Here is a 24,164-nt window from a genome sequence, read left to right as displayed (position 1 = left end):
GAACAAATGGTCCTGTGACAAGTAAAAAGTCATAGTACAGCAGTTCATCATATTGCCATTAAGTTGAAAGCTAAGCTGAAGTGTTTACAAGCAAGTATATACAAAATATTGTTTGCAACTCGAAATTCATAACACGCAATGTGTGTTTAGACAAGTTAGACTCCTTCTCTGCGGTTTTATTTTTAAAAATATTTTTTATCCCTTGCTTATTGCGATCCAAGATAAATCCTGAAGATACTGCATCTTTCCTGCTGTGGCAGGGAAAGTTAACAGCTTATGTGGTGCAGGGAGCTGCATTCCCTGAGTCAGGTCCTAGTGATATCATTTGCAATAGAGAGGGCTCCATCTCAGATGTCAGATATACAGCCTTTCAGATCACTTTTGTGATTCCTCATTGGGACAGAGTCACTAAATTATGTCTTATGTAATTATGAAGAATATTAGACAGGATTGTGAAAACCCATTTTGTTTGTTTTTTTCCTCCAAGAAGAACACAGTGGGCTCTCGGTGTTTTTTTTCCCAGAGGGTCTTATTTTCTTTTTAGCTCAAATTTCACTTTGAAGCGCTTACATGAATAAGCGAGATGGAATGGATTGAAGTAATTTAAAACAACTCTCCAAAGTAAACTTTACATATCATTAAGATGTATGTAGCAGAAAAGGTTTCATGTTAATCTATTCTCCCAAAAAGTACAGAAAATAGTTGTTTTGATTCTTCAAGATCAAATGTAAATTTTTTTGTCTAGTGAAGTAGAAGATTAATGATTCTGCAAAGGAGGAGACATGTTTGATGGCTGTATTTAAAACTTATCCATAAAAATAATTCAAAACTCCCTGTACCAGTCTTTTCAGCAGCTTGCCACATCAGTTAATTAAGGGGCAATTTTTGTTTTTCTACACACAAAGATGGCAAAGATCAACTGGTAATCAATCTATTAAAAACAAATGAAAACTGCTACTATTATAATACTGCCCTCAACTTAGCAATTTAAAGAAAATTATAGAAGCATTTTGCCCTCCATGTATTCCTACAGATTTAAACTATAGGTTGCAGCTGCAGGAGAGGGGGGGAATTAAAACAAGAACTAAAAAACAATATTGATATGAATGCAAGATGGTCAGTTGAACATATAAGTTTATCTAAGAAAGGTTACAAGTACAGATACGGGGGGGGGAAGTATTTCTATTCAGTTCTGTTGCTTCTGAATGTGGAAAAAACCTTGCAGAATGCTGTGATCCATGCTGCAACTGTTGTCATTCAAGAACACGGAGAAAATTATGAAGACTGCATCACATTTCACTGTATCAAAGTGACAGAAAAATTGAGGAAGTAAAATAATTGAAAACAGGACAGATTAATTCAGAATTTTTTTGTCCATTTTTAAGAGATCCGCGTTTCTGTCCAGCCCACTCAACATGAGTAGTATTTAAGCACATTCAAATTTGTTTGGTTGAAATTTCATAATAGCATAGTTCCTACGAAAGCAAACAGATTAGTGATACATTTACCAAAGGCATATACAAAAGAGTAGTAGATCTAGCAAGTTAGTAGACTGGGGACTCAATTGGTGATCTCTTTTACTTACAAAACTGCAAGCTTTTTGTTTTGAACAATATATGTCCACCTTTGAAGCAATAAATATAAATATACAGTGAATCACATCCTCATAAAACTTACTGGGATTTTTCCAGAATATTTTTAAATATAGTGTTTGGGGTATGGCGGAGGAAATATGCTGGAAAAGTGGATTTTTTCAGTTTGGAGAAATCAGTTTTGACTTATGAATTAAAAATAAACACAGAGGTTCTTCAAAGTTTTCCATAACTTTCTAATGTTTGTGCCATCTTTGTGATGTAGTCAGAATATCAGATTGCGTTTCTGCAATCTGTTTTAATATTGTTTTAATATTATTCCCCTGATGCCTGATACATCCCATTAAACATGTCAGCTGTTCTCTTGCCTGATGTACATAATAAGCTTATCTATACAGAAAATGTTTGAAAATTTAGCTCAAGAATATCAGTTTGATAGGGCCTACCAATACAGTCTTGCTTCCTAGCAATGTAGTTCTTGAATAATAAAATTTATGCTTGCTCGCAATGCTTTAATCCTAGGAAGTGCTGCAGCTATATACCATTTCACACTGAGCTCTTACATCAAATGTAAGAAAGTAATTATTTTTATTACTTTTGGAATCTGAGTTAAAAGCTACTGCATAACTTTAAAAAGGATATTTGAGTTGCATTGCCAAAAAACTACACATCTCAAATATACTATTTTAAGTGTGCGTTTAGCCTATGAACATTTTATCTATATTTTAAGTTTAAAAAAAACAAAACCTACTGAGTGCTTATCAGAAGTAAGGCTACATTTTAGTCACAGGTATTTTTTGTAAAAGTCATGGACAGGTCTTGGGCAGTAAACAAAAATTCACTGCCCGTGACCTGTCCATGACTTGTACTATATACCTCTGACTAAATCTTGGGTGCTCTGGGAGGGTAGACGGGGTGGCGTGCTGCCTAGGTCCACTGCTGCTGCAGGGTGTGCATGTGGGACGGCAGGCTCCTTACCTGTGAGGCTCTCTGGAAGAGGCGACATTTTCTTTAACTCCTAGGCAGAAGTGCAGCCAGGGGGTCTGTGTGATGCCTCTACCCATTGGCTGGGAACCACGGCCAATGGGAGCTGCGGTGGCGGTGCCTGCGGGCAGAAGCAGTGCGCAGAACCACCTGGCCACATCTCCACCTAGGAGCCAAAGGACGTGTCTCCGCTTTTGGGGAGACCCCAAGATAAGCGCCACCCAGAGCCGTCAACCCCCCTCCTGCCTCAGCCCTGAACCTCCTCCCATATCCAATCTCCTGCTGCTGCTGGGGGTGGGGCAGTGGCTGGTGCGGCTGGCCCAAGGTGCCCACGCTGCTCAGTTGGCCCCCGGGCCAGCCACACTGGCTGCTGCGGAGGTTCCGGAAACTCTCAGAATCCGTGACCTCTGTGACAGACTCACAGCCTTAATCAGGAGTATGTCAAGCTTATGCTATTGCCACCTTCCAGGTTTCCTGGACAGGCAAGATGAGCTGTACTTCAGGAATCCATTCAAGGGGAAAGAGACCTTGAGATTTAAAGCAAACCTCCATGTCTCAAAGTGTCACATCTTGCAGGTAGGTATTTGAGTTAGTTATCGTGAGAGATGGATAAAGAATCAAATGCTCTCTTTTCTGCATCCTGTGATGGATACAATAGAAGTTATAGATGAACTAGAGTTGAAATTGAGATCACGACTGTAAATTCTGGAAAAGTGTTGAACTATAGAGTTAAATAAGAATAAGTATATGGCTAAGGCTCTACTTGAATTGCAGGATGATTGTCAAATAATTGCGGCTGAGTTGCAGACAAGAGGTGGAAAATTGCAGAAGAGTAATAATGGACCTTTATTAATGGCGGAATTTGTTTTTAAGAAAAATTTGCTGGAATAATATAAACACTCAAGTATTATGTTATGCCTGCTAATTTTTTTTTGATAACCAGACATTTTGCTGCAACTGTTCCACAGTCATTAATGCATGAGGCTGACAGCGGGAGCCCTGCTGTGAGCGGGGCTGACAGCAGGAGCTGAAGCTGCTATCTGCTCGGATAAATAGGGTTCTACTGTACTAATTGGGTGGGGGGGAATGCGTGTGTTGCGAACCTCAAAATGTATGCAAAATTATGGGCTATGCCAAGGAAGCTAATCAAAATAGTGATGGAAGCCAAATGTTGCGGGATCCACAATTTCTGCAGTATCACAAATTAAGTAGGGCCTTACACATGGCCCAATATTTAAAAAATAATAATAATCTACAAGTGTCTTGACAGAATCTTGGCTTAAACTGCAAAAATAGGTGACCAATAAAAGTGACTGGCCACAGAAAATAACTTTGATATAACAAACCACATGTGACATGTAGGTGGGACATGGGGGGGCGGGTGTCAAGTGCCGCCCCTCCTCCCCCCCCGACTGGTCTGCCGGGCATGGGGAGTAGGAGGAGCTCTGTATTTCTCTCCCTGTGCCTCTCCCCGGCATGTGACCACTCCATGTGTCTCCCCTGCCCAGTGACCCCTGTCCAGCCCAGGGCTGCAGCGCTCTGCTTACCCTACATTATCTTGGGGGAGGGCCCTCTCTGTGCCTCTCTTCCTGTGCCTCTGGTCATGTTTGGCTGATCTCCCTGGCAGCCAGGCAGGGAGCGGGATGGAGCCTCTTTCGTCTGAGAGAGTCTGGCTGGGAGACTGCGGTGGCCCGCTCCCTGCCCGGGCTTGTTTGCTGGGCACAGGGGCCAAGCATGGTGGAGGTGGGGGGATCTTGTGACATGCTACGTTGCATTGAGCTAGCATGCTAAAATTAGCAGCATAGCTAGAGGTTGCTTGTATGGTGGCTCAGGAGAGTATGAACTTGGAGTATGTATTCAGGGGATGCAGGTGGATTTGTACTCAGGTGGCTTGCCCAAGCTATGCCCAGCTACGCTGCTGTTTTTAGTTGACTAGCTCAAACAGAGTTAGTACTTGTTGCCTGCCTGAGCTGGGAAGCACACTCTGAGCTGCAGTGTAGCTATACCCATACAAGTGCATTCTTAAGTAGTCTTAACATGAGGCATAAATCCTTAGGTCTTTCTCAAAGTAGGTGCTTTTAGGTGGGACGTTTCACATAGGGCTGTGGTTTTTCTTCCTATTTAAAAAAGTTGTAAGGAGTATGCAGAGAGTCTGGCTGAAATTTTTCCATGGTAGTTCAACCGTTCAGTCTTTGAGAGAGGTCAGCAACATTGTCTACCTGCATTTTAACCATTAGACATCAGAATTAGAAGTTTATTTTATGCAGACAGAGAAAATTTATGTGCATGCTCATAAGCTGGGATGGACTCTTCCCCCATAGAATCTTCTCCATTAGGAGCAATACTTCGCTGTCATATTTTATCCTACAATAAGGGGTTTCTGCATAGTTGCTGACTGAAATCTTGTCAGTTAGTGGCTGCTTGTCCAAATCCAACAAGTCTGCTGACATCCATCCCAATTTAAGCATTTTTTTTTAAAAAGTCTCTATCAAATGAATCATTGTCACTGGATAAGGCAGTACAGCCAGCCCCTCCCCCGGCAGTTGATATTTGAGCCTCTCGGGGTCTCCTAATGTATGTTCCAATAACCCTGGATATAGAAACAATGGTCGTTCAGGAAGTATGTACTTTTGGACATTCTGATTGTCATCTCCTGCCAAGAGTGCTGTCCCCATCACTTAGACTTCTCTAAGACATTTGGCTTGATACTGCATGGTATCTTGATTGATAAACTAGAACAGTCCAAGATCAACATGGCGCACATTAAATGGATTTAAAACTGGCTAAAGGATAGGTCTCAAGACGTAATTACAAATGGGACATCATCTAGCAGCTGTATTTGTAGTTGGATCCTGCAAGGATTAGTTCTTGGCTTTTGCTATTTAATGTTTTAGCAGTGACTTGAAAAAGCTAATACATTTTGCAGATGACACAAAGATTGTTTGCTTGCATCCATCTTACCAAGTCATCCATTTTGTGTTAATATGGCCAGATATAAGGGTCATACATTTAGAAACAAAGAACATAGGCCATACTGACAGCTGGGAGACTTTATCCTTTGAAACTGTGACTCTGAAAAAAGGCTTGGGGGGTCTGAACTGAACATGAGCTCTTGAGTGCAACTCTGTGGCTAAATGATGGGCAATGTGATCTTCGGATGTATAAGTAGGGGAATATTGAGAAATAGGTTATATTACCTGTATTTGCCACTGTTAGAACTGCTGTTGGAATACTGTGTGCCTTTACTTCAAGAAGGAAGTTGATAAAATGGAGAGGGTTCTGAAAAGAACTGAGAGAATGATTAAAAGATTGGGTAACATGCCTTATAGGGAAAGACTTAAGGAGCTCAAACTATTTAATTTATCAAAGAAAAGGTTAAGAGAACTTTCCATCTATACATCCCTACATGTGGAACAGGAATTCGATGATAGAGTGCTGCTCTTCAGTCTCTGAGAAAGATGTAGTAGGAACCAATGGCTGGAAGTTGAAACTAGACTAATTCAGACTAGATATAAGGCACAAATTTTGATGGACCAACTAAGAGTTGGATTAAATAAGTAATACTTTCAGGTGTTTGACGAAAGGAAGTGTTGCTTCCAAGAAAAAGGTAATCTGGATTGCTTGCTGATCAGCCCTAGTACAACCATCACCACCTGTTAGCTGCCTCCTTCTTTTGGACAGCATCAGCACTTCTAATTTTAGAAGCAGCTAGTGTGAAAAATAAGAGGAAAAATTCTTTACAAAATGTTTCCTCAGCATAGGTTTATTTTTGTCTATGGAAAATGTTCCTTTCCTTTCCTGTTTTTTTTTTTTTTTTTTTTTTTTTATCAAATAGTATTACGGGATTCACTGCCTGTGGTAATGTGCGGGTGTGTTTAGCAACTCTCTAAATTCATTTAGAATATTTGGAAACCGAGGTCTGTCATTTGGTGGCACAGTTGCACTGCTGTATGTACGTAGGTTTAGGAGGCTTGGTATTTGTTTGTTCTCTGACCTTCCCTATAGCATCTGTTTCAGATTTGGATGAAGCAATTTGCTATTTTGTGCAAGAATGAATGCAGCAATGAGTAATTTGTTTGGAAGATGAAGGAATCATGCAGTATATGTTATAATGAAATGGTGTGTATGGAGAGAGACTCAAGACGTTGGCATTAGTTCATGGATAATATGCGCTTGTGTCTAGATAACTGACAGAATATTGGTGCCATAGCATATCCCTCTTCCCACTTCCGTGTTCAATATTTATTACCATTAAAGAGTTTCTAATTGCTTGAGGGTTCTGGTTATCTCTTTATATTGACCCTAAAATGCAGTTTTATTTTACAATCATTTCTCTGTTTTTCCTCCAACTGTTTTCTTCCTTAGGCAAGATTCAGATTCTTGATTGATACTGAAATTCCTATGGGCCATCATAAGATGAGCACGCAGAGACTTGCATTATATCCAGATTAGGATACAGTGATGGCACTTGACAGAGTAGCAGCCATGTTAGTCTGTATTTCAAAAAGAAAAGGAGTACTTGTGGCACCTTAGAGACTAACAAATTTATTTGAGCTTTATTTATTTATTTGAGCTAATTTATTCGTGAGCTACAGCTCACTTCTTCGGATGCAACCGATGGCACTGGCTTCCTTTACAAATCAAGCTTCAAACATTGCTTTCCAGGGAGAGCAATCTTATTTTTTAGAGACCCAGAAACTTCTTGATTTGGTATTTTAGAGGGTAAAAGGCTTTGTAATAAACTTTTTCATGTTGGTTTTTCATTTTTTTTTTCTCTCTGGGCACTGGTCCAAAACCATACTTAACTATGTCATGATGGAGGGTGTATTCTTATTGGTCTGTAGGTAGTTTTTTATATAATTGCTTGTAATTGATGGCAGTAGTTCCTGCAAAAGAAGTAATTTACCTGTGAGAATTAAAATGATTCCAGTTACTCTGTGAATAAACCTATATCAACTGGAAATCATTTTTGCTTATATTTGAGATATTTTAAAGAAGAAATTCAAGAAGCATTCCTTAATCATAAAATGTTTTGTCCTAGTTAAAAAAAACAACCAAGTGCCCCTTTACTCTATATTTTATTGATCATTTTGAAGCTTTACATTTCTGAATTGCCCTCTCTTACTGTGTAACTGAGGTAACCTAATTTAGTAATATAATATCACTAGTACATGAATAAATAATCTGAGTTCCTACTGCTGAATCATTTTTTTCCCTTTCTCCTCCCCATCACTTATGTTAGAAGAGTAAGAGGGAAAGTAATGTAATGTAGAAAAGGAATGTAATATAATGTAGAAAAGCTCCTCCCACTGGTTTCCAAACATCAGTGATATCACAGAGCCTTATCAGAAGTATGCTCTGGTTTTCAAATAGCCCTCTTAATTGTTTTTTTTAATAGTATTAAGATGTTTTTATTAGTAAAAACCAAAATACATAGTTAGTTTTACCTATCACTAGGGCCCTACCAAATTTGCGGCCATGAAAAATGCCTCACAGACCATGAAATTTGGTCTTTTGTATGCTTTTACCCTCTACTACACAGATTTCATGCGGGAGGCTAGTGTTTTTCAAATTGGGGGTCCTGCCCAAAAAAGAGTTGCAGGGGGGGTCAGAAGGTTATATTAGGTGGGTTGCGTTATCACCACTTTTACTTCTGTGCTGCCTTTGGAGCTCGGCGGCTGGAAAGCAACGACTATTGGCCAGGTGCCCAGCTCTGCAAGCAGTGCCGAGCCAGCAGCAGCGGAGAAGTAAGGGTGGCAATACCATACCATGCCATCCTTGCGTCACTGTTGCTGCCGGCGGAGGCTCTGCCTTCAGAGCTGGGCTTCCAACCACCAGCTGCCTTTCTCCAACTGCCCAGCTCTGAAGGCACTGCCACCGCAAGCAGCAGTGCAGAAGTAAGAGTAGCACTACCACATCCCCCCTCCCCATAGCCTTGCAACCCCTGCCCCCAAACTCCTTTTTGGATCAGGACCCCTACAGTTGCAACACTGAAATTTCAGATTTAAATAGCTGAAATCATGAAATTTACTATTTTTAAAATCCTATGCCCGTGAAATTGACCAAATGGACAGTGAATTTGGTAGAGCCCTACCCGTGACATACTAGCCTCAAATAAGCTTACTATACAGAATAAAAAATACCTATGCTGCCACAGTCTGGCAATTCAAAGAAATAACACTTGTAGGCTGTATCTAATTGTGACATTGTCAAACAATTTTTTATATTGCTGTAGCACCCAAAATGTGCAATATTCTTGTCTCAAATATTGCTTTATTAACATCTTAAAATTGTAAAATTCTTATTTGAGCTCGTCAAATCAGAAAATATTTGAATATATTCATTGAATATCACTGGTATTGAATAATATATTTGTCAAATAGTATTTGACCAGCTACAGAGCATATCAAAAAGTTTGTCAAATTATCCTATGACTATAGGTGAAATTAGTCTAAAATACTCACTGAATAATATTTTGAAGGTCCTACTTACTTCATCTCTTCTTATGCCACCTTTCCCTTTCTGACTTTATTTAACTTTTTTCTTTCCTATAATAGCTCACGGTACTTCTTTTCCAGAATTGTCTTTAGTGTCTGTTTGCTTTTTTCCTTTTATCTGTTTCCCTGTGTTATCTACCTAATCTCAAGATTTTTGTCGTCCATCTTCTCGCTACTTCCAACCCATCCCCCGCAAAAAAAAATTCCATACACAACCCATCACTTTTTCTCTTGTCTGCCTTGTATGCAAGGCTTGGAAAGTTACTAGATACCTAACATCTAGAGAGTTTAAACCTACTAGCTAATGATTTGATTTTAAAGACTGGGGCAGGTAGTGAATGGGCACCATACAAGGGCATTGCCCTGGGAAGAAGCCAACTTTCCCCTGCCCCACATCAGCTTACTACCGTGACTTGGCTTCGGTCTCCAAATTTATCATACACCTATTACGTGGAGCTGGATATGGACAAATTGAGTACTCACTCTGTAGAGTAAATATAAAATTAGAGAATTAAAGTTAGCTTAAGTTTGGTTAAAGAAATGTGTTGTAAAGAAAGGCCCTAACTAGAAAGTAAAAGAGAGGCCTTGAAAGTAATGACTTTGTAAGGCTGGAAGGAATGAAGTAGGATGGATGTCTGGTTCAAAGAATAAGTAATGAAATAAAAGGAAGGCCTCTGACCAATAGGGGTAACTGCAGAGGGCTTTCATTATGACAAAGATAATCTGTTTTAAAATGAGCCATTATGGCTCTTCCCATCCCACATAACAGTGTTATCTCAAAAATTAGGGCCTATGTGAACCAACGTGCAAAGGAGAAAATATTGGTCAGCAAGAAGGAGTGGAAAAGATAAGGAGAAATGGCTGTGGGCAGAAAGATTATAAATCTTACCTGGATTGAGAATGGAAATGAGCATGAACTGTTTCAAATTTGTTTTTAGCTAAAGTCAGTAATTGGCAGCGACATCACTTGTTTGTTAAAGGGTATAAAAAAGTAAACTCTTAAAGGATTCATTGCTAATATATTCCTGACCATGTTGGAGCCGACTAATATGGGGCTAAGCACCCTGGGGCTTAGCCCATATGTAAGTATCTTGATCAAATGCTTAAAAAAATGTTACTGTTTGGATGTAGTAAATTGTTTCTTATTTAGATTTTTTTTTAGGCATGTTTAGAACAATTGTATAAATACCATTTGGCCTTTGAATGTAATAAAGGAATTTATGGTTAAATTAGTGTTGTAATACCCTGCATAAATAATAATTCCAAGACACAACCCCTTTAATTGCCCCCTAGGTGCTAGAAGGAAGAAAAAATGTTAAATTATTCTTACTCACCTCTCACCGTAATGCTTTCAGGCAGAAAGGGAAGTGATGTGTATGAAGGAATGAGTGTGTGTGTGTGTGTGTGTGTGTGTGTGTGTGTGTGTGTGCTGCTCTACCTGTTTTCCTTCCTTCGGGTTGCAGAGTTTTGTGGTGTAACTCTTCCTTGCACATATTTGAATCCTCCTCCTCTGGTAAATAACTCCAAAATCAAGCTGTGCTACCTCTGGAGTTTTCTCAAGCAGCACAGTAAAATTTATCAGATTTTTGTCTTTCACTCCTAACCATAGGGTTTTGAAAATCAGTTCTGAAAACTGACAAGACAGTGGTCAGTTTTCACTCTGCTACAGCTTGGCAAAGCTCTGAGAGGCAGCAGGGATGTCTTAGTGTCTGTCAGTGGATTTAAGAAGCCTTCATTTATTAATTGATTATACTCAGTTCATATTCATGTTATCTTTGCAACCAGATGGTCTAGAAACAGCGAGCATAGATATAAATATGTAATAGCTCAGTTCTAAATAAGTTGATATCAGTTACTTGCTCCGGGAAAGCAATTCTTCAAGCTCTGTACATGCAGCTAGAAGTTTCCATTAACCAAGTTTTTAAAAATGTCACAATACTCAAATCCTTCAGTTCACCTTTTCATACATTTTAAACCACTGCAAATCATCATAGATAATCCCAGTTGCAGTTTGAATTTATGCAATATATCTGTTTTTAATCTGAGATGTTCTATTCTGTTTTCTTTCTTCTACAGGAAAGAACTTGAAACCTTCAAAGGTAACTTCTCTTTTTAATTCCATACTTAGAGTTGCTGCAATTTTCTCAGTATTATTTTACATTGGATAATGTTGTTCATCTTATGTCACAAACAGTGTTTTGTCACAATCTGTTTCTGCTACTGACATCTTTAGGATAGTAGTAAATGCTGTAGAAACACAGATGGGACTTTGTTCTATGGGTATTGTGAGGGAAATGCTAAATTTCAAAGATCCCATACCTAGTCTAACTCTCTGCGGAAGGGTTATCTAGAAGTGAAAGACATCAGGTCATAGGGTAGTTACTATGTCTTTTTCAACTTGTATTGGTTTTTGACATGTGCCATGGACACTATCTAGAAACAGCTATGCAGAAGTCTGATGGTTTGCACTGTATTACGCTATCTCAGAGAGAAGAATATGTGGGTTTTTTAGACAGCTTATTTTTTCTTCCTTACTCCCATTTGGGTTTGTTTTAAAGCAAGAATGTACTATGTCAGTCCAATATAATACAAAGGGGTTGGGAATTTTATGTAGTGTGACAGTGCCATGGTAGTGAGTTGGTAGAGGATTTTGGTGTTCATGGTTTTAATAAACCTTATATTTAAATGTATAATTTGCTACTTAAGAATTTTAAATGTGAGGTCAATTTAAAAGTTAGCTGTACCCTTTTGATCGAGGTAAAACACAAGTGTGAGTTGAGATGTTTCATCTCATGTATATTACAAAGATTAGTGAAGTTTGATTCATACATGTTAGCTTGTGCAATTTAAAATATGGCTGAAAATTTCTACAGAATTTACTGTATTTGCCTGTTTGGTTCATTAGCTTATTTTATTATTATATAATGCTAAAAAAAGAGAAACAATCAAGTTAATATTACCAGACAGCAAGTGACAGATTATGTAAAGGTTTCAGAGTGGTAGCCGTGTTAGTCTGTATCAGCAAAAACAATGAGTACATGTGGCACTTTAGAGACTAACAAATTTATTTGGGCATAAGCTTTCGTGGGCTAAAACCCACTGCATCAGATGCAGTGTCACCTGTGTCTGCAGCTCTTTAGTACAATTCTTTTAATTGGTTTGACAGCTTTAAGCACAGACTGAGTAGATAGCCAGACAATGCAAAGTTGATTCTGTTCCAAGGCAGTGCAGTTAGTTTTATGATACTAAGTTTTCCTTTATAGGCTGAAAAACACAATCCTCCTTATTTGGGTTGATACCTTAGTGCAGTGGTCCCCGACCTTTCTGTGGGAATAGCATATTCCTATTCCCAGATGACTGTGCTGGGCGCCAGACACCCCGCTGCCAAAATGCCTCCGAGAAGTGGCAGCGGCAAGAAGTGTCCCCGCTGAAATGCCGCTGAGAAACGGCAATGCTTCTCGACGTCATTTCGGCGGGCGGTTCTCCGGCGGCACGGTGTCCTGCGGGCGCACACAGCTGCCCTGGCGGGCGCCATTGCATTGGGGACCCCTGCCTTAGTGACTTCTGGAGTCAGTCTTTGAACCTCAAGAGTTGCCTGTAGCTGCTTGCTTAGCTTGGCCATGTGGTCTCTGGAGGTCTCTGGTGCTTTCAGGTACATAGTGCAAATGATTTAATTGACTGAATTGTGAGACATTCATATTTGCAGTTGCATTTATTACATTACTCTTCAGACTAGTTTGCCGTATGGACTTAATGAAAAGGCAGATGCAGGCACAACAAATGAACTTTGAATAATTTTTCATTTTGATACAAAGGCATGATTCTTAAATATTTTTCTTAGTTAATGTTTACTGTAGATAATGAAAAACAAATTTTTACCTGAATAACTAGTACAGCTAGATTAATTTTGATTTGGTAATTGAAATAGCAAAAAGTGTCTTTATCCCTGTTTCTGTGAACCCTCATTCATGCTATGGAAACCAGGCAAGATCAGCTTCTGTTATGTCTTCAACAGCTGTAAATGCCTTTTGGCAAACTTTATGTAATCTTGCTGTCTATATCAGTATATGTATTATTCCCTCATTTTATTTTGAGGCATGCAAGCAGTATGAGTGGTATTGTACTTTTTATCCTTTGTGTAATGATTTTCATCAGTATAGTTTATTGTAGGCAAGGGGTAAGAATTTATTTTCAAACCAATGCTAACATGCCCATATAAAACAGAATACCGTGGAGGAAAGAATTCTGAATTCCGGAAGTTTCTAAGCTTTTTTCCAGTGACTTGCTGTGCAGCCCTGGACACATCACTTTACTACTTTGCTTTCCCATCTGTAAAATAGTTACTTTGATGATCAGTTTGTAAAACAAACTTTTTATATTTTGAAAGTGGTGGTATATAAATGTTATAAATTATGTAAATGATATTTTTCAGAAGTAAAATAAAACCTGAACTAACTCATATATAACCAGGGATGAAATATTTTTCTTTGAATATGTGCCAGTGTTGGGTGACACGTTTTTTTTCAAATGTCAGTGTTTATCCCACTATAGGTAGATGTGTGCCTAGTGTGCTAAATTGGATTTGTTTTGGGTAAGTGTCTGTTGGACTATGCATGTGCTCTGTACCTTCTTGTGCCCTCTTATGTGAGGGCATAAAGGATGGAGCGGCTGCAGCCTTCTCTGTTTCCTCTTATTGAATTGAGATGCAACCTGGCAAGTGTTCAACTGCTATTTTTCTTGAGCTTCAAACTCACTTTCCACACTAGGTTTTTTTTTTTAAGAAATCTTTCTTCACAGACTTATTTGTGCCAATTTTTTAATTTGGACATTCAAAAAAAAGGGCAGGGAGGGGGGCACGAGACAACAGGTAAGACTCCCTTCCACCTTCTTCCCCCCCCTTGCCTTCCAGGTTTAAGGCCTGCCTGACGTGCAGTATGCTCATCTCCCTGGTCAAGGGGCATAGTTGATCCCTTTTCTGTCTAGGGAAAGTCATTTCCATGATAAGTCTGAGATGCGTAAACCTTCTCATCGAGAACTCACAAGGTATGGGACATACAGATCAAACTTCACCTGCTCGAGCAATCAATGTGCATCATTTCAGACTTGGAGGAGACGACAACATCAACCTCCAAGGAATCCCAGGAGTCTTGCTTAGCAAGTGTTCCTTTAGGCAGACACCACTGGAGTCTAATGAGAGGAAGGCAGGGAAGAAAATCCCATCAAAATTGAGGGATACTTTGAGGAAACCAAGGGAGGCACAATGTACCTCCCATTCATGGGGTTGGAGCTATTCAGCTCAAGGGCTGATGAAGCAAGCTATTCCATAAAGGACTTGAGGACCACCCTGAGATCGCTAGGATCCCTATACACTGTCCTCCTACAAGAAGTGCTATAAATATCAGCCCCAACAGAGCTAATGGGTACATCATTACTCCCAGGGCAAACAACTGGCTTACCAACAATGTCACAGTATCAGAGTAGATGTCCTTCATCCACCTCCTCTGTCACAAACACTCCCCCATCAGCCAGATGTCAGATTTGACAGGAATTGCAGGAGCCACATCAGAGCCAATCAGGAGCCAGCACCTACCATTGGAAGCACCATGTCCTGTTCTGTTGGATGTGATCTGTTATCACCTTGGACAAATGGATGTTGGATATAGTCACCTATCATTATCCCTTCCCTGTCCCTGTTCAGGTACTCTTCTCACACAAAAATCTGTACAAAAAGAAGTGGCTTCTAAGAGTTGTAAAGGGTTCCACAGGAGTACAGGTGAAGAGATTTCTACTCAAGGGGGTCTTCTTCCTATCCTAGACCAGAGGAGACTAAACAAATATATGCACCCTTCAGATTCAGGATGGCAGCACTTGTCTCCATCGTTCCATCTCTTCAGGCTCAAGACTGGTTTGTGGCTCTCGAGTTGCAGGATGCATATTTTCATATAGTGGTCCACATAGCCAATGGGAAGTATTTGCAATTTGTGGTGGGATCCAACCACTTTCAGTACAAGGTGTTGCCATTCGGATTCTCCATGGCACCGAGGGTCTCCATGAAAAGCCACACAGCATGGTAGTGCACCTGAGGAGATAAAACATTCACATCTACCTCTACTTGAGTGACTGGCTGATCAGAGACAGGTCACAATGGAGATATCAGTGAGCTAGGGCAGCACTCTGTTTCTATTTACTTGACTAGCCCTCTCAGTGAACTATAAAAATGTACTCACCCCATTTCAGATGGTGAAGTTCAGAAGAATTTGGATTGACTCCAAATCAAAAAGAGCATATTTTCCTAACGACAGATTCCAGGTATAAGAACTTTTACTTCAGTTGACATCAGAGCTACCTATAATCGTATGAACATACTTTGCAGTCTAGCATGATCTAATGTGTTGGCATATACATACATTATGTCACTTGCTAGACTTGATCAATGGCCCCTTCAACTTTGGCTCAGAATCAGTTCTCCAGTAAACACCCAGTAGACAGAAGATCCTAGTACCAAGTCACATCACTGCTGAACTGATTTGGTGGTTAGAACCCCCAAACATGTATAAAGGTATTCCCTTTTTTCATTTCCCTTCCTGACAAAAACACTAATCATAGATGTGTCAGGGACAAGTTGGGGAGATCACTTGGACTATCTACAGATCCAAGGAACTTGGTCTCCAAGCTGCGTGAAGCTACACATTAATGTCAGAGCTTCTAGCCATCAGAGTTACCAGTATGTTGTTCCTACCTGTTCTCCAAAACTTGATAATGTAGATGTTCCTGGACTACACGACAGTCATGCATAAGAAAGGGAATGTCTGTTCCTTGCCCCTCTGCCTGGGAACCATTCTGGAATTTGGTGCCATCAAAATGGGGTGACATTGATGGCCCTTTACCTCACTGGAGTAAACAACAATTTAGCAGACTTTCTGAGCAGACAGTCAATGACTAGTCACAAATGGTTCTTGCACAGATCCCTCATGAAAGTCGCATTCCATTAGTGTGAATCCCCCTCAGTAGACTTGTTTGGCATTGAGGACAATCCAAAAATGTCAGAACCTTTGTTCCAGAGGAGGTCCGAGTCCACAGTTTCTACCAAATGCTTTCTTCCTACAATATAACAAAAATTTGTTGTACGTCTTCCCGCCAATTCCCCTGTTTCTCAGGAAGATTTCCAAAATAAATAGAGACAAAGCCATGATCATTCTGGTGGCTTTGTAGTGGCAGAGAGCACTGTGGCTGATGGATGTACTATAGAGGTCTATTTAGCCCCCCGTCCAGTTCCTAGTCTGGTTGGATGTGATCTCAGCATCACTACCAGATACTCCATCCAGATCCAAAGTCACTCCACTTTTTAGTGTAGCTGTTGGGTGGCTAAGTGCAATAGACAAGAACTGCTCCATACAGCTCTAGAAAATCCTGATACAAAGCAGGAAAATATCTACCAGGGAGTGTACTTTCTTTACAGAGGGTAAATAGTTTTCAATATGGGCAGCCCCCTAAGGGCCATGGTCCAGTCCAAGCCTCGATATCAAAGATTCTGGACAAACAACAGCACTTCAAACAGGCCAGTTTTTTTGCTCAGCTCTGAATCAAAATGTCTCCAGCAATTTCACCTAGTCACCTGCCTTTGTAGTCTTGCTAGTCTATTCTCACTGCATGTTTCTTAAAAAGGGCTCCTACATATTTACCCACAAGTCTCTTTCTGCCATGGACCTCAATAGTCCTTCTGAGATTCATCAAGCCCCTCTTTCAGAAACCTCCTTGAACCACTTCACTCTGAAGACAAACTTTCTAGAGCTTTTTTTACACAGAGAATTAGTGCGTGACAAGCAAGGGTGTGAATCTACAGCACACTAGCTTGTGGTGCACAAACTGGCCATGTGGACATGCTGCTGCACACTAAAAGTTCTGTAGTGCGAATATGTCAGTGTGCTGTGGAACTTTTAGTGCATGGTAGTAGGGTCCACACAGCCAATTTAGTGTACAGCAAGCTAGTGGCTGTAGATTCACACCCTGCTTGCCGTGCTCTGTGTTGACAAGCCACTAGTCATGGTCGCTTCAGCTGGAAGAATGGGTGAGTGAGCTTCAGGTGCTTTTGGCCAAACCTCCATAATCATCAATCCATAGGACCAAGATGCTGCCAAGACCGCAACCAAAATTCATCCCCAAAATGGTTCCAGTAATTCATCTGAACCAAACCGTTAACCTACTTGTCTTCCCAAAACCACATTTGGTATTGGGAGAAAATAAATTATACACACAATAGGTATATCCAGGACTTTGCTTTATTATATTGACAGGTCTCCTTTGGAGACCATCTTGATGCTGAGAAGACTGTGCTGAATGTGCCATGGGCATTCCTAGCTGGGCCCGGGATCAAGGTTTGTACCTTGCTTTTGCACTAAAGCCTCCGATAAGCTTTTGATGTACTACTTTGGGTGCTTACCATTGACTTAGAGCATCCCTGCACGCTTTTATATTGATGGCCCCAAGTACTTGATGATTGACTTGGTTGACTGGGCACTAATAGTCCTCTTCATTGTACAGGAATTTGAGGCAGCTGTCTAAGATTTTTCTCTGGGTCATGGCAGTGAAGGAAAGAGGTATAGACTATCCTTTGTACATAAACTTTGTACAGTCCACTCCATTTATAAGAATCAACCGCATATAGTGATCAAAACCACTGGGACAAAATCATTCCTATACTAACCTATGCTCCACTTGTAAGAATCAGCCACTTATAAGAATCAAATCTAGGACAAATGTGATTCTTAGAAAAGGAGTGAACTGTTTTGTTTTTTTTTTCTTTTAAGTGGGCAGTGTGGCCACAATTTACAGGGGTTTAAAAGCTTTTTGACATTGGGTATGTCTTCATTTACATTTTATAGCGCTCTAATTTGCTGGCTCAGGGGTGTGAAAAATCACCCCCCTGAGTGCAGCAAGTCTGAGTGGTTTAAAGTGTTAGTGTAGACAGGCTCCGAGCGCTTGGAGCTAATCCCCTCGTAGAAGTGGATTACCAGGAGTGCTGGGAGAGCTCTCTCCCAGCGCTCACGCGCGACCACATTCGCACTTCAAAGCGCTGCCGCGGGAGTGTTCCCACAGCAGTACTTTGAAGTTTCCAGTTTAGATATACCCATTGTTTGCTATTTTCAGACCGAAATAATCGAGAAGATGACAAAATGTATCTGCAGTAGTGGTTTATGAAGAAAGAGAGGGACATCCCAACTGAGTGTCAGTTGTCAGAACTCAATTCTAACTATGCGAGGTACAAGAAAGTTGGCTTTGTTTTTTGTTTGTTGGGTGGGATGGGAGGGTATCAAATGGTAAAAACTTTAAGCTAGGTAAACAAAGACCAAAAACTAACAAGTTGATAAGGGGCACCACTAGTAATTCCGAGGTTTTTGTTTTAGCAGTCAAAGAATTGAGGAGCAGTTGGGAGCTATGCTCCTGTCTAGAGCATATTGTGTATGGGTGAAAGTGCATACCTACCCAAGTTGATACTGCTTGCTAAAGATTACAAGCTCATGGAGTGTCCAAGAGTGGGGAGATAATTGTTGTAAAAGAGCACAATAACTTAAAAGGTTTTTAAGCTGTGTGTTTATGCTTTTTAAACACGTTGCTCTTGTTTTTGTGTGTGCTTCTGATACCTATAAATAAAATTTATATTTAAAAACAAGATTTAATTTTCCTTAGAAAATAAACTGGTAAAAGAGATAATGAAAATACTCGACACAATTCATTGTAAATGCTGATGGCTTCCTTAAAGTTTGTACTAATTTTTCTACCGATATTCGAACTAACTTGCCACCAAAAGTTCATGACAGGTAATCAGTTCTTGAAGCATCGTATTAGTGCCTGTATGAATTGTACAGAATTGATCAGTTTTTACAAGAAGCAAACTTGTGCCTCTAGGAATTCAGGTAAGCTGTATTCAGAGGGTCAAAACACCCAAGCACAGGAAATATGAATTCAATGTACAGACTAATGTGACTGCATGTTTAAGAAGAAAAAAAAATTAGTTAGTTATTGGCAAGAATAAGAGAAGAGGGATCCAGTTCATGAAGCAACAGATGGAACAAGCCTCATTGCTGTCCTCAAATCTGTTTTTAAAACTGCACCCTTCTAGACAACCACGGCATTTGCATACAGCTCTGGAGGTGAGCACTTGAAAGCAGTGAATCTCCATGTGCTTATGCTCAGGAACCTATTTCTAAATGCCTTTCTGTTAAGGTCATTAAGTAAAGAAGAATATAAACATTATGAAAGTCCTAATCAGTAAACATTCTTATAGCCAAGATAAAGAGTTTAATCAGAACAATAAATTCTTATTTTTCATCAAAGTACGGAGCAACAATTCATAAATCTATGATAGAGATTTTCCATAGTTTACCAGATGTCATAACAAAGGAACTTGAACTAAGTTTTGATCATATTTTTTGCAATATTGATAAGTCAGTTGACTCCACTAGCATTTCCAACTTATTGAAGGTATTACCTTCAAATAAATGAAGTGGGTTACAGTAATACCATATAATTTGTCAGAAACTGTGATGGGGTGATTGTGCCTAGTGGTTGGAGCTGTGGCAGCCGGGCCTAGGGGTCAGAGCCAGAATCAGGAGTCCAGAGCAGAATTGGAGCATGACTAAGAACAGGGAGGGAGCAAGAGCAAGTTTGGGAGTCTGTTGCCAATGTCAAGTAGGAGAGAGTTCCAACCCCTGCAATGACGTTGAGCAGACTGAATTGCTGTTCCTCCTGTGGTGCTTATATACCTGTCCTGAGAGTCACCAGATCAGTTCCTGGCTTCTGAATTGGCTGGAATCTATCATGAGGTGGACTCATCTTACATAATTGCCTTTTAAAGTTTGAACCAACTGAAACACTGAGTTTTTCCTCCTCTTTATTCTTACTGGTATTAAACAGTGTATATTGATTTGTCTGGAAGAGTTCCCTTTGGCTGGAAGCTTTGTTCCCTTTATTTCTGGGGATTCCTGTGTACTGTCCCTAAAACACATTCTAGCTTTCCTCTTCCACCCTCCCAGACTGTGTGACAGCAGCCCCTGCTAGTCACTAAAAGGGCTCAAAAAGATTCCAAGCATTAAGATTAATAAATCTTTTAAATTAGTTCATTCAGGTTAGCTATATATTTTTATATTTTGACTAGAATATGTTTGCAGCCATTTCTGAGACACAGAAGCATTGTTACTGATATTGACTTGAGGGAATGTGGGGAAAGTAATCATTGCTCTATAAAGCACAAATCCATTATAGTCCTTGCCAATGGTTTTTTCATCATTCAGCTGCACTGAAACCTGGTATTCTTTGAGTCTTCTGTGGCAGTAGGAAATAATTAATAGGTGGTTGTTTGCTTTTAAAAGCTTTTAACAAAGCACCCACGTTCCTCCATGTACTAATACGTAACCTCAGGTCTCTCAACCTACTGTATCTCTGCTGCCAAGGGTGTGTGTGGGTGTAAGGCACACTGGCTAACTTAACTACAATGATCCTTTCATAATCCAGGATCCCATTACTGGTAGATCTAATGGAGCTAAGACCTCAGTTTCTCAGATAGTAGGATACTATGTTTAATAAGACACATTGTTTACATCATAATGTGGCCCTCTGCTTGTAAGAAAGAAACAAAAGGGTGCCAGGGAAGACTCTGCACATCACAAAGTGAAGCAGATAGCACTCAAAAAAAGAAGAGGCAAAAGTCTAGCTGTTTTATATGGGCTAATTCTTAACAGTTCTGATTCAGGAAGATCAGATGTTGCAAAATATTTGGTCATTGTACCACCTGGAAATATAATTCACGTAATTTTATAAAATGCTTCAGCTATTAAAGGCATAACTTTCAGAGGTGCTGAACATATGCCACTCCTAATGATTATGAATTTCCTCTATGAATGACAATGAATAGTCATTAGGCCAGGGAGAGGGAAGATGACTTTCTGGCCTTGTGGTTAGAGTACTCAGCTAGGATTTGGGAGACCCAAATTCAAGTCCCTGACTCCGGTGACAATTTATTTATAAACAAATATAATGGAACTTCATATCCATCCCTTCTCCACATTAGGTAGTGGGGGTATAGAACCCAGGTCTCACATTTCAGGAGAGTGCCTTAACCAGTGAGTTAAATGGTATAAGGACAGTGGGTACCTCTTCCCCCCTAGCTGTTTTGTGAATGTAATCCAAAAAATTGAATTGTTTTGGAAATGTTGAATCAAACTGTTCAGATTCAGTATTTGCTAAACATTTTGATTTTTCGGTTCAGTTGAAACTGTTGGTGAACTCAACAGAAATTTACTCATGGTTTGACCAAAACAGTATGTTTTGGCTAATGTTTATTTAGTTCTATTCCCTACACAGTATTGCAGAAGGCCAAAATGACTGAGACCTCCCTCGAGATTCCTGACTTTCTTAATGAGATGATTCACCTACCTGTTTCCTTCTCCAAGCCTCTAACTACTCCGAGAGAAGCTAGGGTTCATACCCTGGGTCTAGTTAGGTGCCTCTCAAGCTATCTGAACAGAAAGAAGCTGGCATTCTCCTAGGCTGTTCCTAGAATTTGCCAACAGAATGAAGGGACAACTTATTTCCATTCAGAGACCATCAAAATGAGTCTCTGACTATATTAAGACATTCTATGAGCTGGCCCGCTTTGACCTGCCTGGGCAAGTTAGGACTCATTCCGTGAGAGCCCAGGCAGCCTCTGCTGCATCTCTGAGGTGTCCCAATTTCAGAGGTTTGTAAAGCTAGTCCTTGGAGTTTAGTTCACACTTTTGCTTAGCAGTATTCATTTATAGAGGGTTGCAAATTTGACACCTGCTATGGTAGAACTATCCTGCAGTTATTAATCCAGTAGATCAGAGCACCCACCATCCAGTATGAGTTACTGCTTGAGAGTCACCGGGAGTGGAATGTGTATGGGCTATCTCTAGAAAAAGAGAGAATAGTTGCTTACTCTGCTGTAACTGTGGTTCTTGTTGTCTACATGTATTCCATGAGCCCTCCTCCTTAGCCACTATTTTGGAGTCCTTGCCAGTTTGAATTCTGGAGAGTGGTTGCAGCTGCTCTGCCTTTTATACATTTGGCTATGGGGCACTGGAAAGTGCATGGGCATGGACCCAACAGATGCTGATACTTTAAACAATTCCAGCCTTGAGCTCACGAGGTGCATGTGCCCCCAAAATGGAAAACCTGTGCACCACATCTTGGAGAACCACAGTTCCTGCAAAGTAACTGTTCTTTCTGTGGAACAAATACGTAGTTTAATTAAAGACTGCATCATAGTTCATGCATACAAGTGGGTAAAATTAAGGTCCACCTTAATTCTGGCTTTTTCTCTTTTGAGTGCTTTACTTTGCAACTGTAATGTTCTTAAATTTTAGAATGGACAGTCTGTTATTCTCACATAGATTCTGTAATGAGCTTCAAATTTAGTCTGTGTTTTTCTAATTCTTTACTAGTTTTTGGTCTGCAATTGTAATTTATTCAGCCGTTAGTACTACTTGAGTTTTCTGAACAATTTGTATTTAAATGCTTTAAGCAAGTGAGATCCAGCAAATTGATTCGTTCTTTTGAACCTTACAGTACAGATCTAAGAAGGCATCTTAGTCTGGCATCTCACAGAGTAGAGTTGGGAAACTGATATTGCTTAAATAAAAGCTAAGATAGCATGAAAATGTGTTTTGTATAAAAGATTTGTTGTAGTCCAGGAACAAGTTTAAGGCTTGAGGCAATATCCAAAAGAGTATGTGGTAGATCAAATACTGTAACTGTGGGGAAGATTACAACAGTAAATATATAATCAGTCACATAGAATCATAGAAGATTAGGGTTGGAAGAGACCTCAGGTGGTCATCTAGTCCAACCCCAACTAAATCATCTCAGCTAGGGCTTTGTCAAGCCAGGCCTTAAAAATCTCTAAGGATGGAGATTCCACCACCTCCCTAGGTAACCCATTCCAGTGCTTCACCACCCTCCTAGTGAAACACTGTTTCCTAATATCCAACCTAGACCTTCCCCACTGTAACTTGAGACTATTGCTTCTTGTTCTGTCATCTGCCACCACTGAGAACCCCCTAGCTCCATCCTCTTTGGCACCCCCCCTTTGGGTAGTTGAAGGCTGCTATCAAATCTCTTCTCTTCTCTTCTTCAGACTGAATAAGACAAGTTCCCTCAGCCTCTCCTCCATAAGTCATGTGCCGTGCCCTAGCCCCCTAATAATTTTCATTGCCCTCTGCTGGACTCTCTCCAATTTATACACATCTTTTCTGTAGTGGGGGGCCCAAAACTGGATGCAGTACTCTAGATGTGGCCTCACCAGTGCCAACTAGAGGGGAATAATCACTTCCCTCAATCTGCTAGCAATGCTCCTACTAATGCAGCCCAATATGCTGTTAGCCTTTGTAGCAATAAGGGCACACTGTTGACTCGTATCCAGCTTCTCATCCACTGTAATCCCCAGGACCTTTTCCGCAGAACTGCTGCTTAGCCAGTCAGTCCCCAGCCTGTAGCAGTGCATGGGGTTCTTCCATCCTAAGTGCACGACGCTGCACTTGTCCTTGTTGAACCTCATCAGATTTCTTTTGGACCAATCCTTCAATTTGTCTAGGTCATTCTGGACCCTAGCCCCTCCAGCGTATCTACCTCTCCCCCCAAGCTTAGTGTCAGATGTCACATGAGGATACTTCTATTTTCAAGATCTTCAAGACAGCTAGACATAGATTTGTTATTTAATTGGTGCATGACTAGAATTTCGAAATTATATGTCTGTTTACATGATGAATAGAATCTTTACATCTGACAGTGTTGAAGGAACTGCTGTGTATGTTTTCTTGCTGTGTTTTCTTGCACTACATTTCCATTTTGCTAAACAAAGGTTTTCTGCCTTTAGAAATATTTTTTTGCATTTGCAGTTTTGTCTTAAAGCATTTACAGATCTTATTTTGATAGTTCTAAATGTGAGTTTGAGTGTCTCAAGGAAAAATGAAATTTTAGAGATGGAAAGGGATACAATGGGAGATTTCATAGAAGTCAGGGACATATTGAATTGTCAGACTTTCTTGGGTTTAATAGTTGTGCAAATTTCAGTTTA

The 24,164-nt window shown here is 40.1% G+C and overlaps 1 protein-coding gene and 1 long non-coding RNA gene across 5 annotated transcripts in view; one reads left to right on the top strand and one right to left on the bottom strand.

Moving 5' to 3' along the window:
• Positions 1-24,164, top strand: part of DTNBP1 (dystrobrevin binding protein 1) — a 193,562-nt gene that overhangs the window by 78,405 nt on the left and 90,993 nt on the right. For all 4 annotated transcript variants that reach the window (XM_043508329.1, XM_043508330.1, XM_038389594.2 and 1 more), the window contains one exon: positions 11,150-11,172. In XM_043508329.1, coding sequence (XP_043364264.1) covers positions 11,150-11,172 — 23 coding nt within the window. The remainder of the gene's footprint in view (positions 1-11,149; positions 11,173-24,164) is intronic.
• Positions 979-10,664, bottom strand: LOC119850866. Its single transcript, XR_005291059.2, has 3 exons — positions 10,408-10,664; positions 5,774-5,865; positions 979-1,299 (listed from the first exon to the last, which is right to left on the bottom strand). It is a non-coding gene; the product is annotated as an uncharacterized LOC119850866 (long non-coding RNA).

This window comes from Dermochelys coriacea, chromosome 2, assembly GCF_009764565.3.
Source record: "Dermochelys coriacea isolate rDerCor1 chromosome 2, rDerCor1.pri.v4, whole genome shotgun sequence".
In the NCBI taxonomy this organism is placed as follows: domain Eukaryota; kingdom Metazoa; phylum Chordata; order Testudines; family Dermochelyidae; genus Dermochelys; species Dermochelys coriacea.
The sequence above is the reverse complement of the archived record's forward strand: the minus strand, read 5'-3'. Positions and strand labels throughout refer to the sequence as shown.